A 21,749-nucleotide genomic window follows, 5' to 3' on the forward strand; every position below is an offset into this window, starting at 1 on the left:
TTAAAAAACATTTTGAGAGAATTCAGTATTGGGAAGAGTTTCTAACCTGTTTCTGGAAATGGAAGTCCAAAGTCTGTTTCTGTAATTGTTTTTTTTTTTGAGATGGAGTCTCACTCTGTCACCCAGGCTGGAGTGCAATGACGTACTCTCAGCTCACTGCAACCTCCACCTCCCGGGTTCAAGCGATTCTCTTGCCTCAGCCCCCTGAGTAGCTGGGATTACAGGTGCCCACCACCATGCCTGGCTGATTTTTGTATTTTTAGAAGAGATGGGGTTTCGCCATGTTGGCCAGGCTGGTCTTGAACTCCTGACTTTGTGATCTGCCCACCTCGGCCTCCCAAAGTGCTAGGATTATATTTCTGTAATTGTAATACATTTATTGTTTTTAGAAACTGTCTTTGCTTTGGTGGTAATTTTCAATAAAAATAGAAATAGCAGTGGAGTTATTAAAAGAGCATTAGTTACATTTTTCCCTTTTTCATTATCTTCAAATATTATATATAGTAAGTTTGACCTTTTTAAAATGTATACTTGTATCAATTTTAACACATACATAGATTCCTGTAACTGTCACCACTATAAGGGTAAAGAACAGTTAGTTCCTTCGCCTTTGAAGTCAAACCCCACCTCTATCCCAACACTTGGCAACCACTGATCTTTCTCCGTCTCAATAGCTTTGCCTTTTCTCTTTTTTTTTCTTATATTTTTTTGAGACAGTGTCTTGCTCTGTCGCCCGAGCTGGAGTGCAGTGAGGCAATCTCGGCTCACTGCAACCTCCGCCTCCTGGGTTCAAGCAGTTCTCCTGCCTTAGCCTCCCTAGTAGCTGGGATTATAGGCACGCACCACCACACCCGGCTAATTTTTTTGTATTTTTAGTAGAAATGGGGTTTCACCATGTTGGCCAGGCTGGTCTCAAACCCTTGACCTCAAGTGATCCACCTGCCTCGGCCTCCCAAAGTGCTGGGATTACAGGCGTGAGCCACTGTGCCCAATCAGGACTTTTTTTTTTTTAATTTACATTCAACTTGTCATTTTTTTCTTGTATGGATTGTGCCTTCAGAATCACACCTAAGAGCCCTTTGCCTAAGCAAAGGTCATGAAGATTTTCTCATATGTTTCCTTTTAAAAGTATTGTGGTTGGCCAGGCGCCGTGGCTTATGCCTGTAATCTCAGCACTTTGAGAAGCCGAGGTGGGCAGATTACGAGGTCAGGAGATCGAGACCATCCTGGCTAATGCGGTGAAACCCCATCTTTACTAAAAATACAAAAAAAAAAAAAAAAAAAAGCCGGGCGTGGTGGCGGGCGCCTGTAGTCCCAGCTACTTGAGAGGCTGAGGCAGGAGAATGGTGTGAACCCGGGAGGTGGAGCTTGCAGTGAGCCGAGATCGCGCCACTGCACTCCAGCCTGGGCAACACAGCGAGACTCCATCTCAAAAAAAAAAAAAAAAGTATTATGGTTTTACACTTTACATTTAGATATATATCTTTTTTGAGTTAATGTCATATAAGTATGAGGGTTAGGTCAGGTTTTTTGTTTTTTGTTTATTTTTACATATGGATGTCTAGTTGTTCTAATACCATTTGTTGAAAAGACAACCTTTACTCCATTGAATTGCCTTTGTACTTTTGCCATATTTGTCTAGGCCTGTTTTTGGACTCCTTTTTCTGTTTCATGATGTGTGTGTCTATTCCTTTGTTAATACCACATGGTCTTAATTACTGTATAGTAAGTCTTAAAATTGGGTAATGCTGGCCTTATAAAACGAATTGGGAAGTTTTTATTTTTACTCTTATTTCCATTTTCTAGAAGAGATTGTGTAGAATTGGTGTCATTTCTTCTTTAGATATTTGGTTGAATTGGGAAGTGATGCCATCTGGGCCTAGGGTTTTGTTTTTTGTGTGTGAGACAGAGTCTCACTTCTGTCACCCAGGTTGGAGTGCAGTGGTGAGATCTTGGCTTACTGCAACCTCTGCCTCCCAGGTTCAAGTTATCCTCCTGCCTCAGCCTCCCAAATAGCTGGGATTACAAGCGTGTGCCACCGTGCCCAACTAATTTTTGTATTTTTAATGCAGACAGGGTTTCACCATGTTAGCCAAGCTGGTCTCGAACTTGTGACCTCAAGTGATTCGCCCACCTTGGCCTCCCAAAGTGTTAGGATTATAGATGTGAGCCACCATGCCTGGCAGGGGCCTAGGGTTTTCTTTTTCAGAGTATTTTAAACTATGAATTCAGATTATTTAATAGATATAGGACTATTTAAGTTATCTATTTCTTCTTGAGTGAATTTTTACTGTAGTTTATGGCCTTTGAGTAATTAATTGTATTGAATTGTCAAATTTATGAGCATGTAATTATTTATAGCATTTCGGGTTTGTAGTGGTATCCCTCTTTTATTCCTGGTGTTGGCAATTGTGTCTTGTTTTTCTTTGTCAGATTATATAGGGATTTATTAGTCTTTTCAAAAAACTAGCTTTTGTTTTGATTTTTCTGTTGTTTTGTTTTCAATTTTATTGATTTTCTGCTCTTTATTATTTCTTTTCTATTATTTCTGCTTGCTTTGGGTTTATTTTACTCTTTTTTTTTTCCTCCAAGTTGCTTAAAGTAGAAACTTAGATTTCTGGTTTGAGACCTTTCTTTTCTAAGATAAGCATTTAATACTGTACATTTCCTTCTAACCACTGCTTTAGCTACACCCCCACAAATTCTGGTATTTTGAACTGAGCACAAATGAAATGTTCTAATTTCCCTTGAGTCTTATTCTTTTACCAATGAATTATTTAGAAATATGTTATTTGGTTTGCAAGCAATTGGAGACTTTTTTCCTGTTATTTTTCTACCATTTATTTCTCATTTCATTATATTATGGTCAGAGAATATATTTTGAATGATTTCATTTATTAATTTTTAAAAATAACATAAAAAAATTTTTTAAAATGTGAATATACCACATACAGTGTAAAGATTGTACATTCTGTTTTTGGACAGTTTTCTATAAATGTCAAGTTGATTTAGTTGGTTAATGATGGTGTTCAGTTTTTCTTTATTCTTGCTGATACTTTGTATGCAGTTATATCACTTTATTACTCAGAAGAGTGTTGAACTTTCCAACTAAAATTTTTTTTTCCAATTTTACTTTCAGCTCTATCTGGTTTTGCTTCATGTATTTTGAGGCTCTGTTGTTAGGTGTGTACACATTTAGGATGATGTCTTCTGGGTGAATTGCCTGTTTTATCATTATGTAATTCCCTCTTTATGGTAATTTTCCTTGTTCTAAGATCAGAAATATCTGTTGTCCAATTTATATAGACACTGCAGCTTTCATTTGATTAGTGCTTGCATGGCATATCTTTTTCCATTTTTTTACTTTTGATCTACCTTTATAATTCTATTTAAAGGGGGCTTCTTGTAGGCAGCATATAGTTGGGTCATGTTATTTATTTATTTATTTATTTATTTATTTATTTATTGAGACAGAGTTTTGCTCTTGTTGCCCAAGCTGGAGTGCAGTGGTGCAATCCTGGCTTACCACAACCTCCACCTCCTGGGTTGCAGCAATTCTCCTGCCTCAGCCTCCCGAGTAGCTGGGATTACAGGCACGTGCACCATGCCTGGCTGATTTTTTGTATTTTTAGTAGAAACGGGTTTTCACCATGTTAGCCAGGCTCGTCTTGAACTCCTGACCTCAGGTGATCCACCTGCTTTGGCCTCCCAAAGTGCTGGGATTACAGGCGTGAGCCACTGCACCTGGCTGAGTCATGTTATTTTTAATCTTTTCTCACAATACAGGGTTTTTGTTGGTAAATTTAATTATTTTAATATAAATTTTAGTATAATTATTTACGTTAAATGTAACTTGCACTGGGGGTATTTATAATGTGTAAATATAATTATTGGTATTAATATAATTTAATTATATTACTCATAATAATATTAATATCTTTGGATTTAGATTACCAGTTTAGTATATGTTTTTCTGTTTCTCCCTCTTTGATTTCCCCTTTTTTGCTTTCTTTTTTTTTTTTTAATTTTTATTTTTTTTAGTATTTGTTGATCGTTCTTGGGTGTTTCTTGGAGAGGGGGATTTGGCAGGGTCATAGGACAATAGTTGAGGGAAGGTCAACAGATAAACATGTGAACAAGGGTCTCTGGTTTTCCTAGACAGAGGACCCTGCGGCCTTCCGCAGTGTTTGTGTCCCTGGGTACTTGAGATTAGGGAGTGGTAATGACTCTTAACGAGCATGCTGCCTTTAAGCATCTGTTTAACAAAGCACATCTTGCACCGCCCTTAATCCATTTAACCCTGAGTGGAAACAGCACATGTTTCAGAGAGCACGGGGTTGGGGGTAAGGTTATAGATTAACAGCATCCCAAGGCAGAAGAGTTCTTCTTAGTACAGAACAAAATGGAGTCTCCCATGTCTACTTCTTTCTACACAGACACAGTAACAATCTGGTCTCTCTTTCTTTTCCCCACATTTCCCCCTTTTCTATTCGACAAAATTGCCATCGTCATCATGGCCCGTTCTCAATGAGCTGTTGGGTACACCTCCCAGACGGGGTGGCAGCTGAGCAGAGGGGCTCCTCACTTCCCAGATGGGGCGGCCAGACAGAGGCGCCCCCCACCTCCCTCCCGGACGGGGCGGCTGGCCGGGCGGGGGCTGGCCCCCCCACCTCCTGTTATGCCCAGACCGTTAGTTCCCCAAAGAAGACCACCAGAGTCCAGAGTCAAAGCCAAGCGGCAAGGATCTTTACTACAAGTTCGAACCTGGTCCCTCCATTCCAGAGCATACAAGAGGGCGCTGAACAATGCGAGTGTTTGCTTTTTATAGCCTGAAAGTTACAGGGGAACAAAGGAATTCTTTTGGTTCCCGCTCTTTCAGTAAAACTTTGAACGGCTGTCCTCTTATCGGAGACTTTCCTGGTGGTGTTTGTACTGGGCTCAGGAAGTTTGAGAGATATATGGCGATATGTGGTGGGATGGGAGGATGGGATGTGTTTGTACTGGGCTTGTTTGTTTTGAGCCCGGGGCTGAGGAATGTGCCCGGGTCCTTTCATTCCCCCCTTTTCTTTTCAGGTATTTTTTTAGAGCCAATCTTAGGTCTTATAAGTCTGATTCTGTTTCGGCGTTTACAGGTTGGTATTGGGCTCTGAGGACCATGAGTTGTACAGTGTTAAACCTTTCTTTAACGAACCGCAAAATTCTGTTAACAACACAAGGTCCTATGGTAAGCAGAAATAGTAGACTCAGCAGGGGTCCAAGGAAGGGGGCTAACAGAGAAAACATAGATGAGTTCCACCATTGGTCTGCAGCTGAAGCAAACTGCCGTGTTCTTACTTCTGTGCTTAACTTGCATAACTGTTGGACCCGGTCTTCCACGAGCCCTGATTCATTTATGTAGAAACAACAGTCTTCCTTTAGAAACATACACGTTCCCCCTTTTTCAGCAGTGAGTAGGTCTAAGGCCCTCCGGTTCTGCAAGGTTACCTGTGCTAGGGACGTGAGCTGCCGCTGGAGGGAGGCAAGGGACTCAGCTGACTCCTCCATAGCAACGGCAAATTGTTGGTACAGCTTGTTACTTTCTATGAGGGTGTGACCTAGGGCTCCCCCAGCCAGTCCGGCCACCATGAAGGATGCGGTGAGGGAGATTCCTGCAATGAGGGGGAGAAATATGGCTCGTGCAGGTCTCGGTCTAGGGTCTGGGTGAATAACAGCACTAGTCCAGTTACCGGTATACCCTAGGAACTCGCCGGCAGTAAGTAGAGTTAACCGGGGAACTAATGTGTCAGGAAGACACAGTAGGTTGGTAACAGAGGGGCTTGATAGGTTTTTAGATAATGTTCCATTACACCAGAAGAATATGCCTGACGGAGCCCTTAAGGTGATATTAGGGGGCGTTGCAGTGATGTTGCAGAGGCTGGAATTAGTTCCTGAGAAACAGTAGGGAAACTTTTCTTGACTGGGGTTTAGGTATAGTGGCACGTTAGGGATAGGGGCATATGAGAGGTTTCGGTGGTTGTTAGCTTGGGCAGAGGTGGAGGATCCCCATGGCAGGGGGACAGCGGTTAGCGGTGGACACCCTAGAGTGGCACACAGAAAGCAGCCAGACAGGCTGTGAAGTCCTGTAAGGTTGGCAAGTTCTAATCCTTCTTGCAATAATTTTAACCAGGAAAAAGGATGTAAATCTTGTGTCAGGCGGTTTTCTTGTCACTGGATATTTCCATGGACCAGGGGCCGTACCTGCACTAGACCCCGCCACAGATAGAGGTGACTGCTAGGCCATGTGGAGGTGGAGGAGTAGTATACAGCCCCATGTTGAGGCGTGGTCCAGCGGGAGTTCCAGGGGTCTCTAACTATCCATGTATATGAAAGGTCTCTATCTCATCTGCAATGGAAGGGCCATCTGGGATCTATCTGTTCTTCTCCACCCCACCATTGGTATTTATGGATGTTACAATAGTTATAAGGGCATACGGCACTTTGGTGCCACCAATAGTGCTTACAATTGTATTCAGTCTGATCATACTCGAAGCATATTATTGGTGCCACTGGTTTGGCTACTGGGAAATTGGTAAAATTTAGTAAAATTGGGCTATTGCACCCTGAGGAGGGGCAGTCTGCACTGGCCACTAATTTCCCGGGCTTATGAGGTTGCCCAGGGTGGGTTTGGTTTTCATAAAGCCAGAATCTCCAGACAAAGGGATTAGGAGCTGGCTTTATGTTTTCCCCAGCGGCCACTAGGGCGACTAATGTTAGAGTTAGACTACCTAACTGCATGTTTGCAGTGAGCTATGCTGCCGGCACAGGGTGAGTTTTAAGGGGTTGTTCTTAGCTCTATCCACAATCCACGTGTCCGGTGCTTCAGCCGCCGCCGTGATTGGCCCCAGAAGGTCAGAGGTTGGGTCCATTGGCTTGACATGGGTGTAGTGGATCCACGACGCAATGCCTTCTACCTTCAGGGCGGTGGGTGTGGTCAGGAGTACTTGGAGTGGTCCTTTCCACCTGGGCTCTAGGGTCTCTTGTCAGTGTCTCTTAGCCAGGACCCAGTCTCCTGGCTGGTACGGATGGGGTGTCGGTGGGGGACTAGTCTCATATAGCTCTTTCAGCTTGGGCCAGATTTCTTGGTGAATTTTCTGTAAGGCTTGTAGGGAAAATAAGAATTCAGAGACATTTTCTGTTTCAGACTTAAGCAGGTCATCTTTTAAGCTAGGAAGCAGGAGTGGAGGTCTGCCATACATGATTTCGTAAGGGGTAAGGCCCAGTTTGTAAGGGGTATTACGGGCCCGGAACAGAGCATAGGGGAGAAGGACTACCCAATTAGCACCAGTCTCTGTAGTCAATTTAGTTAAGGTCGCTTTTAAGGTCCGATTCATCCTTTCTACCTGTCCTGAACTCTGGGGCCTGTAAGTGCAATGTAGTTTCCAATTTGCCCCAAGGATGGAAGCCAAGTCCTGACTTACGTTAGCGACGAAAGCGGGCCCATTATCTGACCCTATCTGGATGGGGAAGCCATACCTGGGAAGGATATCTTCCAGAATTTTCTTTGCTACGACCTGAGCAGTTTCTCTTTTGGTTGGGAATGCTTCAGTCCACCCTGAAAAAGTATCTACAAAGACAAGTAGGTACCAGTACCCGTACTTTCCTGGCTTTATTTCAGTAAAATCTACTTCCCAGTAGATACCGGGCCTGGTTCCCCTGAGCCTTGTTCCTGTTGCAGCTTGAGATTGGGGGTATGCGTTGTTAAGCTGGCAGACTTTGCAACTTGTCACGATACTGCTGGCCGTCTCAGCTATATGTCTGATTTTGAGCTTGGAGCGTCTGATCAGGTCTATCATCCACCGGGCCCCCAGGTGGGTGGTTCGGTGGATGTGTTCTAACACCTGTTGTCCTAATTTTTCTGGTAGGATGGTTTGGTCATTAGTATCAGTCCACCACCCATTCTGGATTTGTTTCAGGGGAAGTTTGTCAATCCACTGGAGATCTTGTTCTGAATATTCAGGGAAATATGGCAAGTCCCAGGGTCCCGGGTCAGGGAGCTGGAGTGCAAGGAGTTGGCTGGGAGCCTTCGCCACATTCCTTGCAGTTTGGTCTGCCAGAAAGTTGCCTTGAGCAGTTGAAGTAGTTAGTTTCTGATGCCCTGGGCAATGTACAATGGCTAACTTTTCTGGCCTCCATAGGGCTGTTAGCAGGGCTAGGATCTCTTGCTTGTTTTTTATCTCTTTTCCTTCAGCCGTCAGTAACCCTCGCTCCCTGTAAATGGCCCCATGTATATGCGCCGTTGCAAAAGCATATCGGCTGTCTGTATATACTGTCAGCTTTTTCCCCGCCCCTAAGGTAAGAGCTTGGGTGAGCGCTATCAGTTCGGCCTTCTGGGCCGATGTCCCCGGGGGCAGGGGTTCCGCCCAGATTACCTCAGTCTCTCAAGTTACTGCCGCTCCAGCGTACCTCTGGCCTTGAAGCATGAAGCTGCTCCCATCAGTGAAGCAGACGAGGTCGGCGTCAGGAAGTGGGTGGTCCTGCAGGTCTTCTCGAACTCCGTGCACCTGAGCTAGTATCTTGGTGCAGTTATGGAGTGGGGCGTCCAGGTCCGGGTTGGGCAGCAGCGAGGCAGGGTTTAAGGTCGTTGGGGGCAGGAAAATTATCCTGAGAGGATTTAGTAGTAGTCCTTGGTAGTGGGTGAGCCGGGCGTTACTCATCCATCGATTAGGTGGCTGTTTGAGTACACCTTCGATGGCATGTGGAGTAACGACCTGCAATTCTTGCCCCATGACAAGTTTATCAGCATCCTGCACCATCAGAGCCGTGGCCGCAATCATTCGGAGACAAGGGGGCCACCCGGCAGCCACTGGGTCTAACTTCTTTGACAGGTAGGCAACTGGCCTCCGCCAGGGGCCTAAGTTCTGAGTTATTACCGCCTTGGCGACACCCTTATTCTCATCCACGTATAAGTGGAAGGGCTTGGTAACATCAGGTAGTCCTAGTGCAGGCGCGGAGAGTAGGGCGGTTTTAATCTGTTGGAAGGCCAACTCGGCTTCGTCTGTCCAATTAAATGGCTGTTGCCCCCGTGTTGCCTGATACAAGGGTTTAGCCAGTTCTGCGAACCCAGGTATCCATAGTCCGCAAAATCCTGCCGACCCCAGGAATTCTCTCACTTGTCGGGTGGATTGTGGCCTGGGGATCTGCAGAACAGTTTGTTTCCGGGAGTCTGTTAGCCAGCGCTGCCCTCCCTTAAGCAGGTACCCTAGATATGTTACCTCTGGCTTACAGATTTTAGCTTTCTTTGCCGAGGCTCGGTAGCCTAGATTTCCCAGAGCTTGTAAGAGACCCTTGGTCCCTTGGATGCAAGCTTCTTGGGTCTCAGCAGCAATTAGGAGGTCATCAACACACTGTAGTAAAATTATTTCAGGGTGTTTACGTCGGTACTCACCCAGGTCTTCATGGAGGGCCTCATCGAACAGGGTAGGAGAGTTTTTGAATCCCTGCGGCGGCCTGGTCCATGTCAGTTGGCCACTTATGCCCCTATCAGGGTCATTCCACTCGAAGGCGAAGAGCTTTTGGCTCTGAGGGGCTAAAGGCAAACTGAAGAAAGCATCTTTCAAATCTAAAACAGTGTACCATTGATGTTTAGGGTTTAAGGTACTTAGGAGGGTATACGGGTTAGGCACAGTTGGATGTATGTCCACAACCCTCTTGTTGATTTCTCTTAAGTCTTGTACAGGTCTGTATTCTCCACTATTAGGTTTTCGTACCGGCAACAATGGAGTATTCCAGGGTGAGTGACATGGGCGAAGGACCCCTTGGTCAAGGAGCCGGCGGATATGCGGGGCAATCCCTTTCTTGGCCTCTAGGGGCATCGGGTATTGGCGTACCCGCACGGGGTCTGTCCCAGGCTTAAGTTCAATAAATAAGGCAGGACGGTGTTTTGCTAGACCTAAGCCCCCCGTTTCCGCCCACACTTCTGGATATTGCTGGAGCCAGGTTGCTATGTCCTGGTCAGGGGCCGCTTTCTCCTGGTGGAGCCGGTACTCATCTTCTAGGTTTATAGTCAGGACGGACACGGGTCGATTGTGGGAGTTGGTCACGACGGGCCCCTCAGGGAGGAAATGGATCTGTGCTCCCATTTTAGTTAGCAGGTCTCTCCCCAATAGGGGACAGGGGCTCTCAGGGATGACCAGGAAAGAATGGGTTACATTCTTGGCTCCGAGGTTTACTGTTCTTTGTGTTGTCCATGGGTATTTCTTAACTCCTGTGGCCCCTTGTACCCACGAGGATTTGGAGGATAATTTCCCATTAGTTTTAACTAAGACCAAGTGCTGTGCTCCCGTATCGACCAAGAACTGGACTGGGGATCCCTCCACTTGCAAAGTTACCCTAGGTTCGGGGAGGGTGTCCGAACCCCGTCTTCCCTAGTCTTCGTCCTGAGTGACTAGTACGGGTGTAGACCTAGGGGGTCCGGGTCCCTGTCCTCGTGGTTTCTTTTTGGGGCAGTCTCTTACCCAGTGGCCAGCCCCCTTACAGTATGCACATTGGTCTTTGCTCAGATTATCATGCCGGGGGGGCCGCCTAGGTTGGGTGTACTCTGGCTATAGATGCTCTTTCTGTACCACTGCTGGCAGGACCTTGGTCATTTTTTCAGTGGCCTTAAATTGCTTTTCCTCTGGAGTATCTCTGTTATTGTAAACCTGCTGGGCTATCTGAAGGAGGTCCTGAATCCGCTTTCCGTCTAAGTCTTCTAATTTCTGGAGTTTTCTCTTAATATCTGGGGCTGCCTGATTTACGAAAGACATTACAACAGCTGCCTGACTTCCTGGAGCCTCTGGATCTATGGGGGTGTACTGTCTAAAAGCTTCCATTAATCTTTCTAAGTAGGTAGCTGGGCTCTCTGTCTTTCCCTGCAGAATAGAATATACTTTAGCCAAATTAGTGGGCTTGCGAGCAGCTGCCCGGAGACCTGCCATTAGAGTCTGGCGATAAAGGTGTAGCCGTCCCCTACCTTCTGCCGTGTTGTAGTCCCACGCCGGCCTGGTCAGAGGAAAGGTTGCGTTTATGAGGTCGGGGTTGGCAGTCGGTTGACCGTCGTCCCCCGGGACCAGCTTTCTAGCTTCTATCTGTATTCTCTCTCGCTCTTCCGTGGTGAACAAGATTCAGAGGAGCCGCTGACAATCATCCCAAGTGGGCTGGTGGGTGAACATGACACTATCCAGTAAAGCCAGTAAATCTTTGGGGTTGTCTGAAAACTGAGCACTCTGAGTCTTCCAGTTATACAGATCACTGGTGGAGAATGGCCAGTACTGGAGCCTGGGGATTCCTGTGTCATCTGGGGGTCCTATTTCCCGAAGGGGTAAAGCCACCGTGGAGTCAGGCGGCTGAGGGGGGCTAGTCCGCGAAGTGCGCCCTCGTGTCCGCCCCGCCGGCCCTGCAAAGTTACTTTCCCTTTCAGCGGGCCCGTGTGTGCCGGCCACCTCCCGTCCGCCTGCTCCCTCCCGCAGCTCAGCCAGGGGGGCTGGGGCCTGGGGCCCGGAGGGGTACGGAGGGGGTTCTGTGAACAGTGGGTCCCCGCTGTCAGGTAGAACAGGATGGGGGGGGCAGTTGGTTGCTTGGATTTTAGTGGTTGAGCAACCAGTGCCTTACAGGGTTCAGAGGCTAATTGGAAAGGGGACAGCCAAGGAGGTGGGTTCTCAACAAGGTCCTGCCATATGAGGATATATGGGATTTGATCTAAGTGGCCCGCACGCCCAGGTAGGAAAATCTTGGACTTTACCCTAGTGATGACAGCAAGTCGGAAGGTCCCTTCGGGCGGCCACCCCACATCAAAGGCAGGCCATTCGGAGTGACACAGAGTAATTAGCTTTCCTTTCCTGATTTCTATACCAAGATCATGGCCCCTTGCTCTAACTTCTTTGAAATTACTCGTAAGGAGAGATAGAGGAGTGCTCTGGGTATTACCCATCCTGTAATAATTTGTAGTCTCTTCCTGTAAAGGAATGTGGGTTTGAATCCCTGTAAAGGAAATCTGATCTGACTTATTAATGATATCTAATCGCAGGTGCACTTTGGCAGCCCTGGTCAGAGTTAGCTGCCTGGATCGCGATCGCGCTGGGGCAGCCCAGATCAGAGACAGCTGCTGCCCACCAAACCGGGGCAGTTCAGATTGCAAGCGCGCACCGGAAGCCCGGGTCAGAGTTAGCTGCCTGGATCGCGATCGCGCTGGGGCAGCCCAGATCAGAGACAGCTGCTGCCCGCCAAACCGGGGCAGTTCAGATTGCAAGCGCGCACCGGAAGCCCGGGTCAGAGTTAGCTGCCTGGATCGCGATCGCGCTGGGGCAGCCCAGATCAGAGACAGCTGCTGCCCGCCAAACCGGGGCAGTTCAGATTGCAAGCGCGCACCGGAAGCCCGGGTCAGAGTTAGCTGCCTGGATCGTGATCGCGCTGGGGCAGCCCAGATCAGAGACAGCTGCTGCCCGCCAAACCGGGGCAGTTCAGATTGCAAACGCGCACCGGAAGCCCGGGTCAGAGTTAGCTGCCTGGATCGCGATCGCGCTGGGGCAGCCCAGATCAGAGACAGCTGCTGCCCGCCAAACTGGGGCAGTTCAGATTGCAAGCATGCACCGGAAGCCGGGGTCAGAGTTAGCTGCCTGGATCGTGATCGCGCTGGGGCAGCCCAGATCAGAGACAGCTGCTGCCCGCCAAACTGGGGCAGCTCAGATTGCAATATAGATCAGATGAGAGCCAGGGGACGTCTCCCACCGGTCTCCGCTGGCTGTCCTATAGCGCGTCTGCCAGGACTGTGCCAGCTCGTTTCAGACCTCGCGAGTCACAGATTCAGATTCAGAACAGACACAGACAGACAAACGGAGACGAGCCAGCTCACCTATCAGTAGATCGATCCTAGCAGATCCGTTGACCAGGGGTCTGGTGTGCTTGGGGAATCCCGGACGAGCCCCCAGATGTTATGCCCAGACCGTTAGTTCCCCAAAGAAGACCACCAGAGTCCAGAGTCAAAGCCAAGCGGCAAGGATCTTTACTACAAGTTCGAACCTGGTCCCTCCATTCCAGAGCATACAAGAGGGCGCTGAACAATGCGAGTGTTTGCTTTTTATAGCCTGAAAGTTACAGGGGAACAAAGGAATTCTTTTGGTTCCCGCTCTTTCAGTAAAACTTTGAACGGCTTTCCTCTTATCGGAGACTTTCCTGGTGGTGTTTGTACTGGGCTCAGGAAGTTTGAGAGATATATGGCGATATGTGGTGGGATGGGAGGATGGGATGTGTTTGTACTGGGCTTGTTTGTTTTGAGCCCGGGGCTGAGGAATGTGCCCAGCTCCTTTCACTCCCTCCCGGACGGGGTGGCTGGCCGGGCGGGGGCTGACCCCCCCACCTCCCTCCCGGACGGGGCGGCTGCCGGGCTGAGGGGCTCCTCACTTCGCAGACGGGGCGGCTGCCGGGCGGAGGGGCTCCTCACTTCTCAGACGGGGCGGCCGGGCAGAGACGCTCCTCACCTCCCAGATGGGGTGGCGGTCGGGCAGAGACACTCCTCAGTTCCCAGACGGGGTCGCGGCCGGGCAGAGGCGCTCCTCCCATCCCAGACAGGGCAGGAGGGCAGAAGTGCTCCCCACATCTCAGACGATGGGTGGCCGGGCAGAGACACTCCTCACTTCCTAGACAGGATGGCGGCCGGGAAGAGGTGCTCCTTACTTCCCAGACTGGGCGGCAGGTCAGAGGGGCTCTTCACATCCCAGACGATGGGCGGCCAGGCAGAGACGCTCCTCACTTCCCGGACGGGGTGGCGGCCGGGCAGAGGCTGCAATCTCGGCACTTTGGGAGGCCAAGGCAGGCGGCTGGGAAGTGGAGGTTGTAGAGAGCCGAGATCACACCACTGCACTCCAGCCTGGGCAACATTGAGCACTGAGTGAGCGAGACTCCGTCTGCAATCCCGGCACCTCGGGAGGCCGAGGCAGGCAGATCACTTGCGGTCAGGAGCTGGAGACCAGCCCGGCCAACACGGCGAAACCCAGTCTCCACCAAAAAATGCAAAAACCAGTCATGTGTGGCGGCGCGTGCCTGCAATCCCAGGCACTCTGCAGGCTGAGGCAGGAGAATCAGGCAGGGAGGTTGCAGTGAGCCGAGATGGCGGCAGTACAGTCCAGCCTCGGCTTTCACAACTTTGGTGGCATCAGAGGGAGACTGGGGAGAGGGAGAGGGAGACGAGGGAGAGCCCCTTTTTTGCTTTCTTTTGGATTATTTGAATTTTTCCTTAAATTTATTTATCTTATTTATTTATTTTTTTGAGCGATTCTCCTGCCACAGCTCCCAAGTAGCTGGGACTGCAGGCATGTGCCACTACACCCAGCTAATTTTTTTGTATTTTTAGTAGAGACAGGGTTTCACCATATTGGTCAGGCTGGTCTTGAACTCTTGACCTCAAGTGATCCACCTGCCTCGGCCTCCCAAAGTGCTGGGATTACAGGAGTGAGCCACCATGCCCTGCCTTTTTCTAGAATTTATATATTGAGTTCTTGATTGTATCTTTTTATGTAGGCTTTTTAGTGGCTTCTCTAGGAATTACAATATACATACTTTTCACAGTGTACTCACATTTAATATTTTATAACTTCAAGTGGAATGTAGAAAACTTAACCACCATAAAAATAGAACTAGGGATGAGGTTAAAAAAGAGAGAGAAAAGAAATGTAATAAAGATTTAATAACACCGTTTTTTTTTTTCTCTCTTTTTTTTTGAGACAGAGTCTCTTTCTGTTACCAGGCTGGAGTGCAGTGGCGTGATCTTGGCTCACTGCAACCTCCGCCTCCTGGGTTCAAGTGTTTCTCCTGCCTCAGCCTACTGAGTAGCTGGGATTACAGGTGCGCACCACCATGCCCAGCTAATTTTTGTATTTTTAGTAGAGACGGGGTTTCACTGTGTTGGCCAGGATGGTCTCGATTTCTTGACCTTGTGATCCGCCCTCCTCGGCCTCCCAAAGTGTTGGGATTACAGGCGTGAGCCACGGCGCCCAGCTAAGTCTTTAAATATTTTTTTGACATTGCACTTTTTCTGTTTTCCTTCTAGGATTTTAGTAACCCAAATGTTAGTTTTGTTATTGTTTGGCAGGTTCCTGAGGCTTTATTTACTTCTTTAAATTTTTTTTTCCTGTTGTTCAGCTTCGAAAATTTCTATTCATCTGTCTTCAGATTCACTGGTTCTTTCCCCTGTTATTTCCATTCTGTTATTGAGTCTTTGTAGTGAATTTTAAATTTTGTTTATTATGTTTTTTAGTTCTAAAATTTTCTTTTTTTGTGTATGTCTTATACTTTGCTCCTGAAACTCTTATTTGTTTCAGGAGTGACCTTATTTCTTAGAGCATGGTTTTAGTAGCTACTTAAAATTTGTTTTATCATCCCAGCATATGTGTCCTCTTGATTGTCTTTTCTCTTGTGAGATAATGGGATTTTCTGGTTCTTTATATGACAATTAATTTTGGATTGTATCTTGGACAGTTTGACTTACGTTACATGATTCTGAATCTTGTTTAAATCCTGTGGAAAAGATTGAAGTTTTTGCTTTAACAAGCAGTTGACCTAGTTAGGTTCAGTCCACAAATTCTAACCAGCATTCTTTCGGCTCTGGTTCCATCATCAGTTCAGTTTTGTATCTTATCTGCTTATGTGCCTTTTTGTGTCCAGTCTGGGACCTGGCCAATGGTCAGGTCCCAAAGCCTTTGTACACTTTTAGAAGCAGGGCCATGCACACCCAGCTCACGAGTGGCCCCGGGAGTGCACATACAACTCGACGTTTTCATGGGCTCCTTCTTTTCTGTGATGTCCCTGACACGTTCTGCCTTCTAAGAACCTCCCTTTATCCCTTTCCTGTTGTCTGGCTAGAAAGTCAGAGCTTTAGATTCCCTGTACTTCAGCACACTTCCTGTAGCTATGTCAGCCTCTGTGGCCAAGACTTCTCTTCTTCCTCTTGGGACTGCAGTTTCTCTTGTCAGAAAGTAGAATTCTTGGAGCTGCTGTCATTGCTGCTGTGGCTGCTCTGATGCTGCCTGGGAGTCGAAGGAGAGAAAGGAACAAAACAAAACAACCCAGGGGATTTCCTCCACTCTCTTTGATCCGTGAGAGCCCCCTTTCCTGTTCCTCAGACCAGAAATAGAGGGCCTGTCTTGGAACTTCTTTGTGCATCTGGTGTGCAGTTTCAGCTTTTGAGTCCAGGCCAGGAGGTGCTGGACAAACTTGTCAGGAGTACGGAGGTACTGCGAGTTCTGGTTACTTTTCTCAGTCCACCTGCTTCCAAGTCCTTGGATGCATTTGTCCATTGTTTTGAGTTGCATTCCATGGGAGAGACAGAAGAGTGTGCTTATTTCATCTTGACATACTTATTAGGATTTCATATCAAATCAAAGGATGATATTCTCTATATTAATTTGCTGTTTTCCCTTTAGCAAGCACATTAGGAAAATAACACTTTAACACCCGCCTTTGGTGGTTTCTGTCATAATTATTAATACTTGACTTTTTTTTTTTGAGACGGAGTCTCACTCTGTCCTTTGAGGCATAAACTTTTGGTAAAGCATCAATAATTTTATCTTTCATCCACACAAGCTTCATCATAAATTTGATGTTTATTCTTCCATTTTAGCAGAATTCATGTTGCTCCAATAGGGGCTGTCTTCAAACTGATGTTTTCTCCTTCTTAGTGCCTCAGAGTAGATCCTGTTCAGATATGTTATAACAGGTTAATATGAGTTTATTTTGGTGTAAAAGTACTTTGAAATTCATGCATAGTTTTTTCATCATATGCATTTTCCATAGCTTTGAACACCCCATGTAACTCTCCTATTCCACAAACCAAACAATGAAAAAGCACCTTTGTGATGGAAGTTTATTTTGCAATAGGAACTCACAGTGATCTAAGCCCTGCTATTCATGAATATAATTCATTACTGGAGTCCAAGTCGCTTTTTGATTTTTGAAGTTCTCTTCTTCCCTTGCAGGTATAGAACAAGATGCAGTGAATACTTTTACCAAATATATATCTCCAGATGCTGCTAAACCAATACCAATTACAGAAGCAATGAGAAATGACATCATAGGTAAGCAGTGCTTAAAACTATGGCAAAAAAAAAAATGACAAAAAATGCACAGAACTGACAATTTTGGTTATTGACTAAGATAATTTTTTCTTAACATGGAATTTAGCAGTTCCCTTCCTAATTTGTTTTCTGAGTATTTTTTATATCAGATTATAGCTCACTTTAAAAGTTTCTCGGCTGCATTCGGCGCCAGGGTCTTTGCCTGGGCCAGGTGGGCTGCAGTGTAGCGGGTGCTCAGGCCTGCCCGCTGCTGAGCAGCCGGGCCGGCGGGCGGCTACGCTAACCGGCACAATCCACTGGACGGACTGGCTGGCAGCCCCGCGCCAGTGCACGAAGTGGGCGGGACAGAAACTTCTGGGGTTGGAAGTCCAGTGAGGCTAAAAGCCGGTACCAAAGTCTCTAGGCATCAGGGCTGTAGCCCAAGAGTCTCACGACCAGTGGGCAACTGGATGGCCAGACAGGTGTCTCAGTGGTGGCCTCTCCGTCTCAGGGCTTCATCCCACTTCTCAGTGGGCCTGACGTCCCTGGGCATGCTGGATGTCTACCTGCATTAGCCAGAGCCATCACATGGCCTGTGACTTGCCGTTTTTTGCCAGTTGATTGTGCCACACACAGTATCATTTCTGTGTCATTTGGCACAGCTGGAGGTGCAAGGAGGAGGGCAGCCTCATGTCCAGTCCCAGTTTCACGTAACTTTATTCTTCTGAATAAAGACAATTTGCTAACCTTAAAAAAAAAAAAAAAAAAAAAAAGTTTTTCTTATATGTTGGACCCAAATTCTTAGGCTTTGACCTGAATAACAATGACAGCAAGATCAATAAATAGTACACATTTATTAAACACTCACTGTGTCTCAGACAATATTCCAAGCACTTTTTATGGATAGACTCATTTTAACTTCTAAAGAACTTTGTGGGATAAATACAGTTTTTTTATAGATGAAGAAACTGAAGCACAGAGAAGTTAAGTGCTTTGTCCAAGGTAACAGCTCAGATATGGCAGAGTCAGGATTTGAAACTAGACCCTCACATACCTTAACTGCTGTGCTGTGGCAGTGTTTTTCATACTGTAGGTTGGGACCAGCCTTCTCTTATGCCCTCACCCCCTGCCAAAAAAAAAAAAAAAATATATATATATATATATAATATATATATTAGTATATAAGCATATATAGTATATATTAGTATATATACTAATATACTAATATATATATTAGTGTGTGTATATATATATATATACTAGAATAAAAAAATCAAAGTGTCTCAGAGTAGTAAGGACAAACATTTCAGAAAAATGTTTTCATTATATATACATGTATGTATGTGTATGCTGATTCAACAAATATATTTCTTATAGGTTATAGCAAAATAGTTTGAAAGCTTTTACTGTGTTTTATCAGGAAGACCTTAGGTGAACGTATATTCACAGATAAAAGAGGTTATTTATTCATTCAATAAATATTACATTCTCATAAGTCCTAATATTATGTATTTTTATTCTTCAAAAAAGTTAGTATTTGTGATTTATGAAATAAGACATGTTCTTGCACTTTTAGCAGATCTGTCCCGATGTTGAGCTTCCTTAATCCTTAGTGTGGGTGCTTTGCACTCACTCACTGCTGGAGACAGCAAGACCCCTGTTAGTCTCAGCTGTGTTTCTTAAATTGGCCCACTGTACCTTCCAGTTAGCTATTCTGGGGTCCATGTCATGTTGGCTCCATTTTCCTTTTCTTTCTCCCAGACAGATACCTATAACGGCTATAACATAGGCCTGGTGGCTGTTGGTGGCTTATCCCTATCTGCTTGTATTTAAGGGGTACTGTTTCACTGAGTTTTGCTGACAGATGTTGTCATGAGATTTGAGGTTTTCTGTGTTGTTGCTCTATTTTTATGTGGGAATTTGCTACTATCATCATCCCTAGACCAGCTTTTCCTAGTAATACAACAGGGATGTTCTGACTGATGAGAGTTTGCCTGTTTGAAGAATTGGTTGGCTAGTGATTTTTTTTTTGAGGGGAGTCTGTACCAGTTAATAGCCTGACTGGCGTGTGGATAAAAAGGAAGTAGTTTCAAGTCAAATAAAACACTTAAAATGAAACCACACTGCAACTCTCTTTCTTTTACTTAAGCTTAATCAAATTAATGATGATGTAATCCCATGAAGGAAAAGTCTTCTGAAGGATCAAGTTGATAACATTTTGTGATCAAGGAATTTGAGAAAACCTCTATCCCAGTGTCTATCATTATATATTTTAGGATGTTAATTACCTGTGTGGCTTTAGGCAAGTCATTTTTCCTCCTTGAGCCCCATTCTTAATCCTGTCCAAATTATTTGTCTCCTCTTGCAGTTGGACTATTTTAATATAGCTGTCCTTCAAGTGAGTTTTGTTCAAAGTAGCCTTCACTTTAGCTCTTACTGTGTATCCACTTTGCATAGTCTTGTTTTAAATGTAATCCTTGGATTTTTGGTGTTGCTAACTAATTACTGTTTTTATGTGAGGATTTAGAGTGATCCAGAATCTATACTTGCACTACCTCCTTCATCTTCCACAAATGTTTAAAGTGGTAGAATTTTTAAAAACTTTGAAGGTACAGCTGACAGAATTTGCTGATGGTTTGGGAGTGAGTGGTATGAGAGGGGAAAAAAGGAATAAAGCATGACTGCATTTTTTGTTTGTTTGTTTGTTTTTGAGACGGAGTCTCACTCTCGCCAGGCTGGAGTGCAGTGGCGTGATCTTGGCTCACGGCAACCTCCGCCTCCTGGGTTCAAGCGATTCCCCTGCCTCAGCCTCCCAAGTAGCTGGGACTACAGGCGCTCGCCACCACACCTGGCTAATTTTTTTTTTGTATTTTAGTAGAAACGGGGTTTCACCGTGTTGGCCAGGATGGTCTCCATCTCCTGACCTCATGATCTACCGACCTTGGCCTCCCAAAATGCTGAGGTTACAGGCGTGAGCCACCCCACCTGCCTGCATGACTCCATTTTTTAAAAAATGGAATACCTGGAATTGTAGTGTTGTCATTTATAAGATGAGAAAGACTGTGGGGGTAATGGCTTATGAGGAAAATCAGGAGTTTGGTTTTAGACATCCAAATGGTGAATGTCAAGTAGGTAATTGGACACCTACATTAGGATTTTCTGGCAGAGGTCCGGGTTGGAGACACGTGTTTGGAAGTCATTAGCATATAGATGGATTTAGAGCCACAAGACTGGATAACATTACCATAGGAGTGAGTGTAATGAGGGAAGATGAGGTCTAAGGACTGAGTCCTGGGGCATGCCCTGACATTCTGGCAGATGAGGAAGAACTAGCAAAGGACACTTAGGCCGTCTTATGACAATGGTATATCAAGAAGTAGTTTTCTTCAGAAAGCCCAGTAAGACAAATGTTTTTGTGAGGAAATGAAGCTGAGGTAAGTAAGATGAATACTAGGAATTGAATGGATTTGACAACCTATTGTACACTGGTTATCTTAATTACAGTGGGCCATTTTAGACAAAACTTAATTGGAGGAGTCTTAAGAGAGAATAGGAGGAATGGAACCAGCGAGTATTGACAACTTTTATGAGGCATGTTGCTCTAAAGATGATCTGGAAGGCGATGTTAATCAAGGTAGCCTGAGGGCAGTGGTGCACACCTGTAATCTCAGCACTTTGGCAGGCCAGGCAGGTGGATCACTTGAGCCCAGGAGTTTGAGACTAGCCAGGGCAACATAGCGAAACCCCATCTCTACCAAAAAATAATAATAATACAAAAATTCTTCAGGCATGGTGGTGCACACCTGTAGTCTCAGCTATTAGGAAGGCTGAGGTGGCAGGATCGCTTGAGCCCCAGGAGGTCACGTCCTCAGTGAGCCAAGATCATGCCACTGCACTCCAGCCTGGGTGACAGAGCCAGACACTGTCTCAAAAAAAAAGGGGGGGGAACAATGGTTTTTAATTTTGTTTTTTAGGTGAGATGTATTATAAGCATATAAAGTGTGTTATAGCGTACAAACAGGTATATATATAACATGCAGTCCACACAGCTGATAGGAATGAGGCAGTAGTGAAGGAGAAGTTGATGTAGGAGAGGGGACAGTTGTTACAGGAAAGAAGTCTGGAGGCAGAAGGGATGAATTCCAGTGCTCACATAGAAGATTGCTTAGATGGGAGCAAGGACAATTTATCTAGAGTCACAGGAAAGAATGCAGTACATGGGTAGAGATGCAGGTGAGTTGAAAGATGTGAGAGATGATGGAAATAATTTTCTGATTGCTTCTATATTCTCAAGGAAGCAGGAAGCAAAGTCCTCAGCAAAGAGAATAGAAGAGGTGTTAAATATTTGAGAAAGGAGATGTACTGTAGAAAAAAAAACAACACAACTCAGTTTCTCCTTCTGAACTCTCACAAAACAGAACCCTTCCATGACCCTAGTTGTGTGGGGTTTTTTCCCTGTCAGCTACCAATTCTGCAGATGATTGTTCAGTGAACACCAACTGGGTGTCCTCTAAGTCAGTTCAGTTTTCACACTGTTTACCTGGAGATAGCATCAGATCCCACAGATTGAGGACTCTGTCCCACAAGACTGCCTCCACTTCAGATGCCAGTCTCAGGTACAAGTTGTGGCCTGTGCTTCTGACTGACCTTCTATAAATTGGAGTTCCCACAGTCCCCTCCTTGGGT

At 45.9% G+C, this 21,749-nt stretch overlaps 1 protein-coding gene across 3 annotated transcripts in view; it reads left to right on the forward strand.

The window, feature by feature from the left end:
- The window catches only part of AKAP10 (A-kinase anchoring protein 10), an 85,482-nt gene that overhangs the window by 23,722 nt on the left and 40,011 nt on the right, over positions 1-21,749 (forward strand). For all 3 annotated transcript variants that reach the window (XM_019028414.4, XM_063706591.1, XM_063706592.1), the window contains one exon: positions 16,986-17,084. In XM_019028414.4, coding sequence (XP_018883959.1) covers positions 16,986-17,084 — 99 coding nt within the window. The remainder of the gene's footprint in view (positions 1-16,985; positions 17,085-21,749) is intronic.

This window comes from Gorilla gorilla, chromosome 4 (assembly GCF_029281585.2).
Source record: "Gorilla gorilla gorilla isolate KB3781 chromosome 4, NHGRI_mGorGor1-v2.1_pri, whole genome shotgun sequence".
Taxonomy (NCBI): Eukaryota; Metazoa; Chordata; class Mammalia; order Primates; family Hominidae; genus Gorilla; species Gorilla gorilla.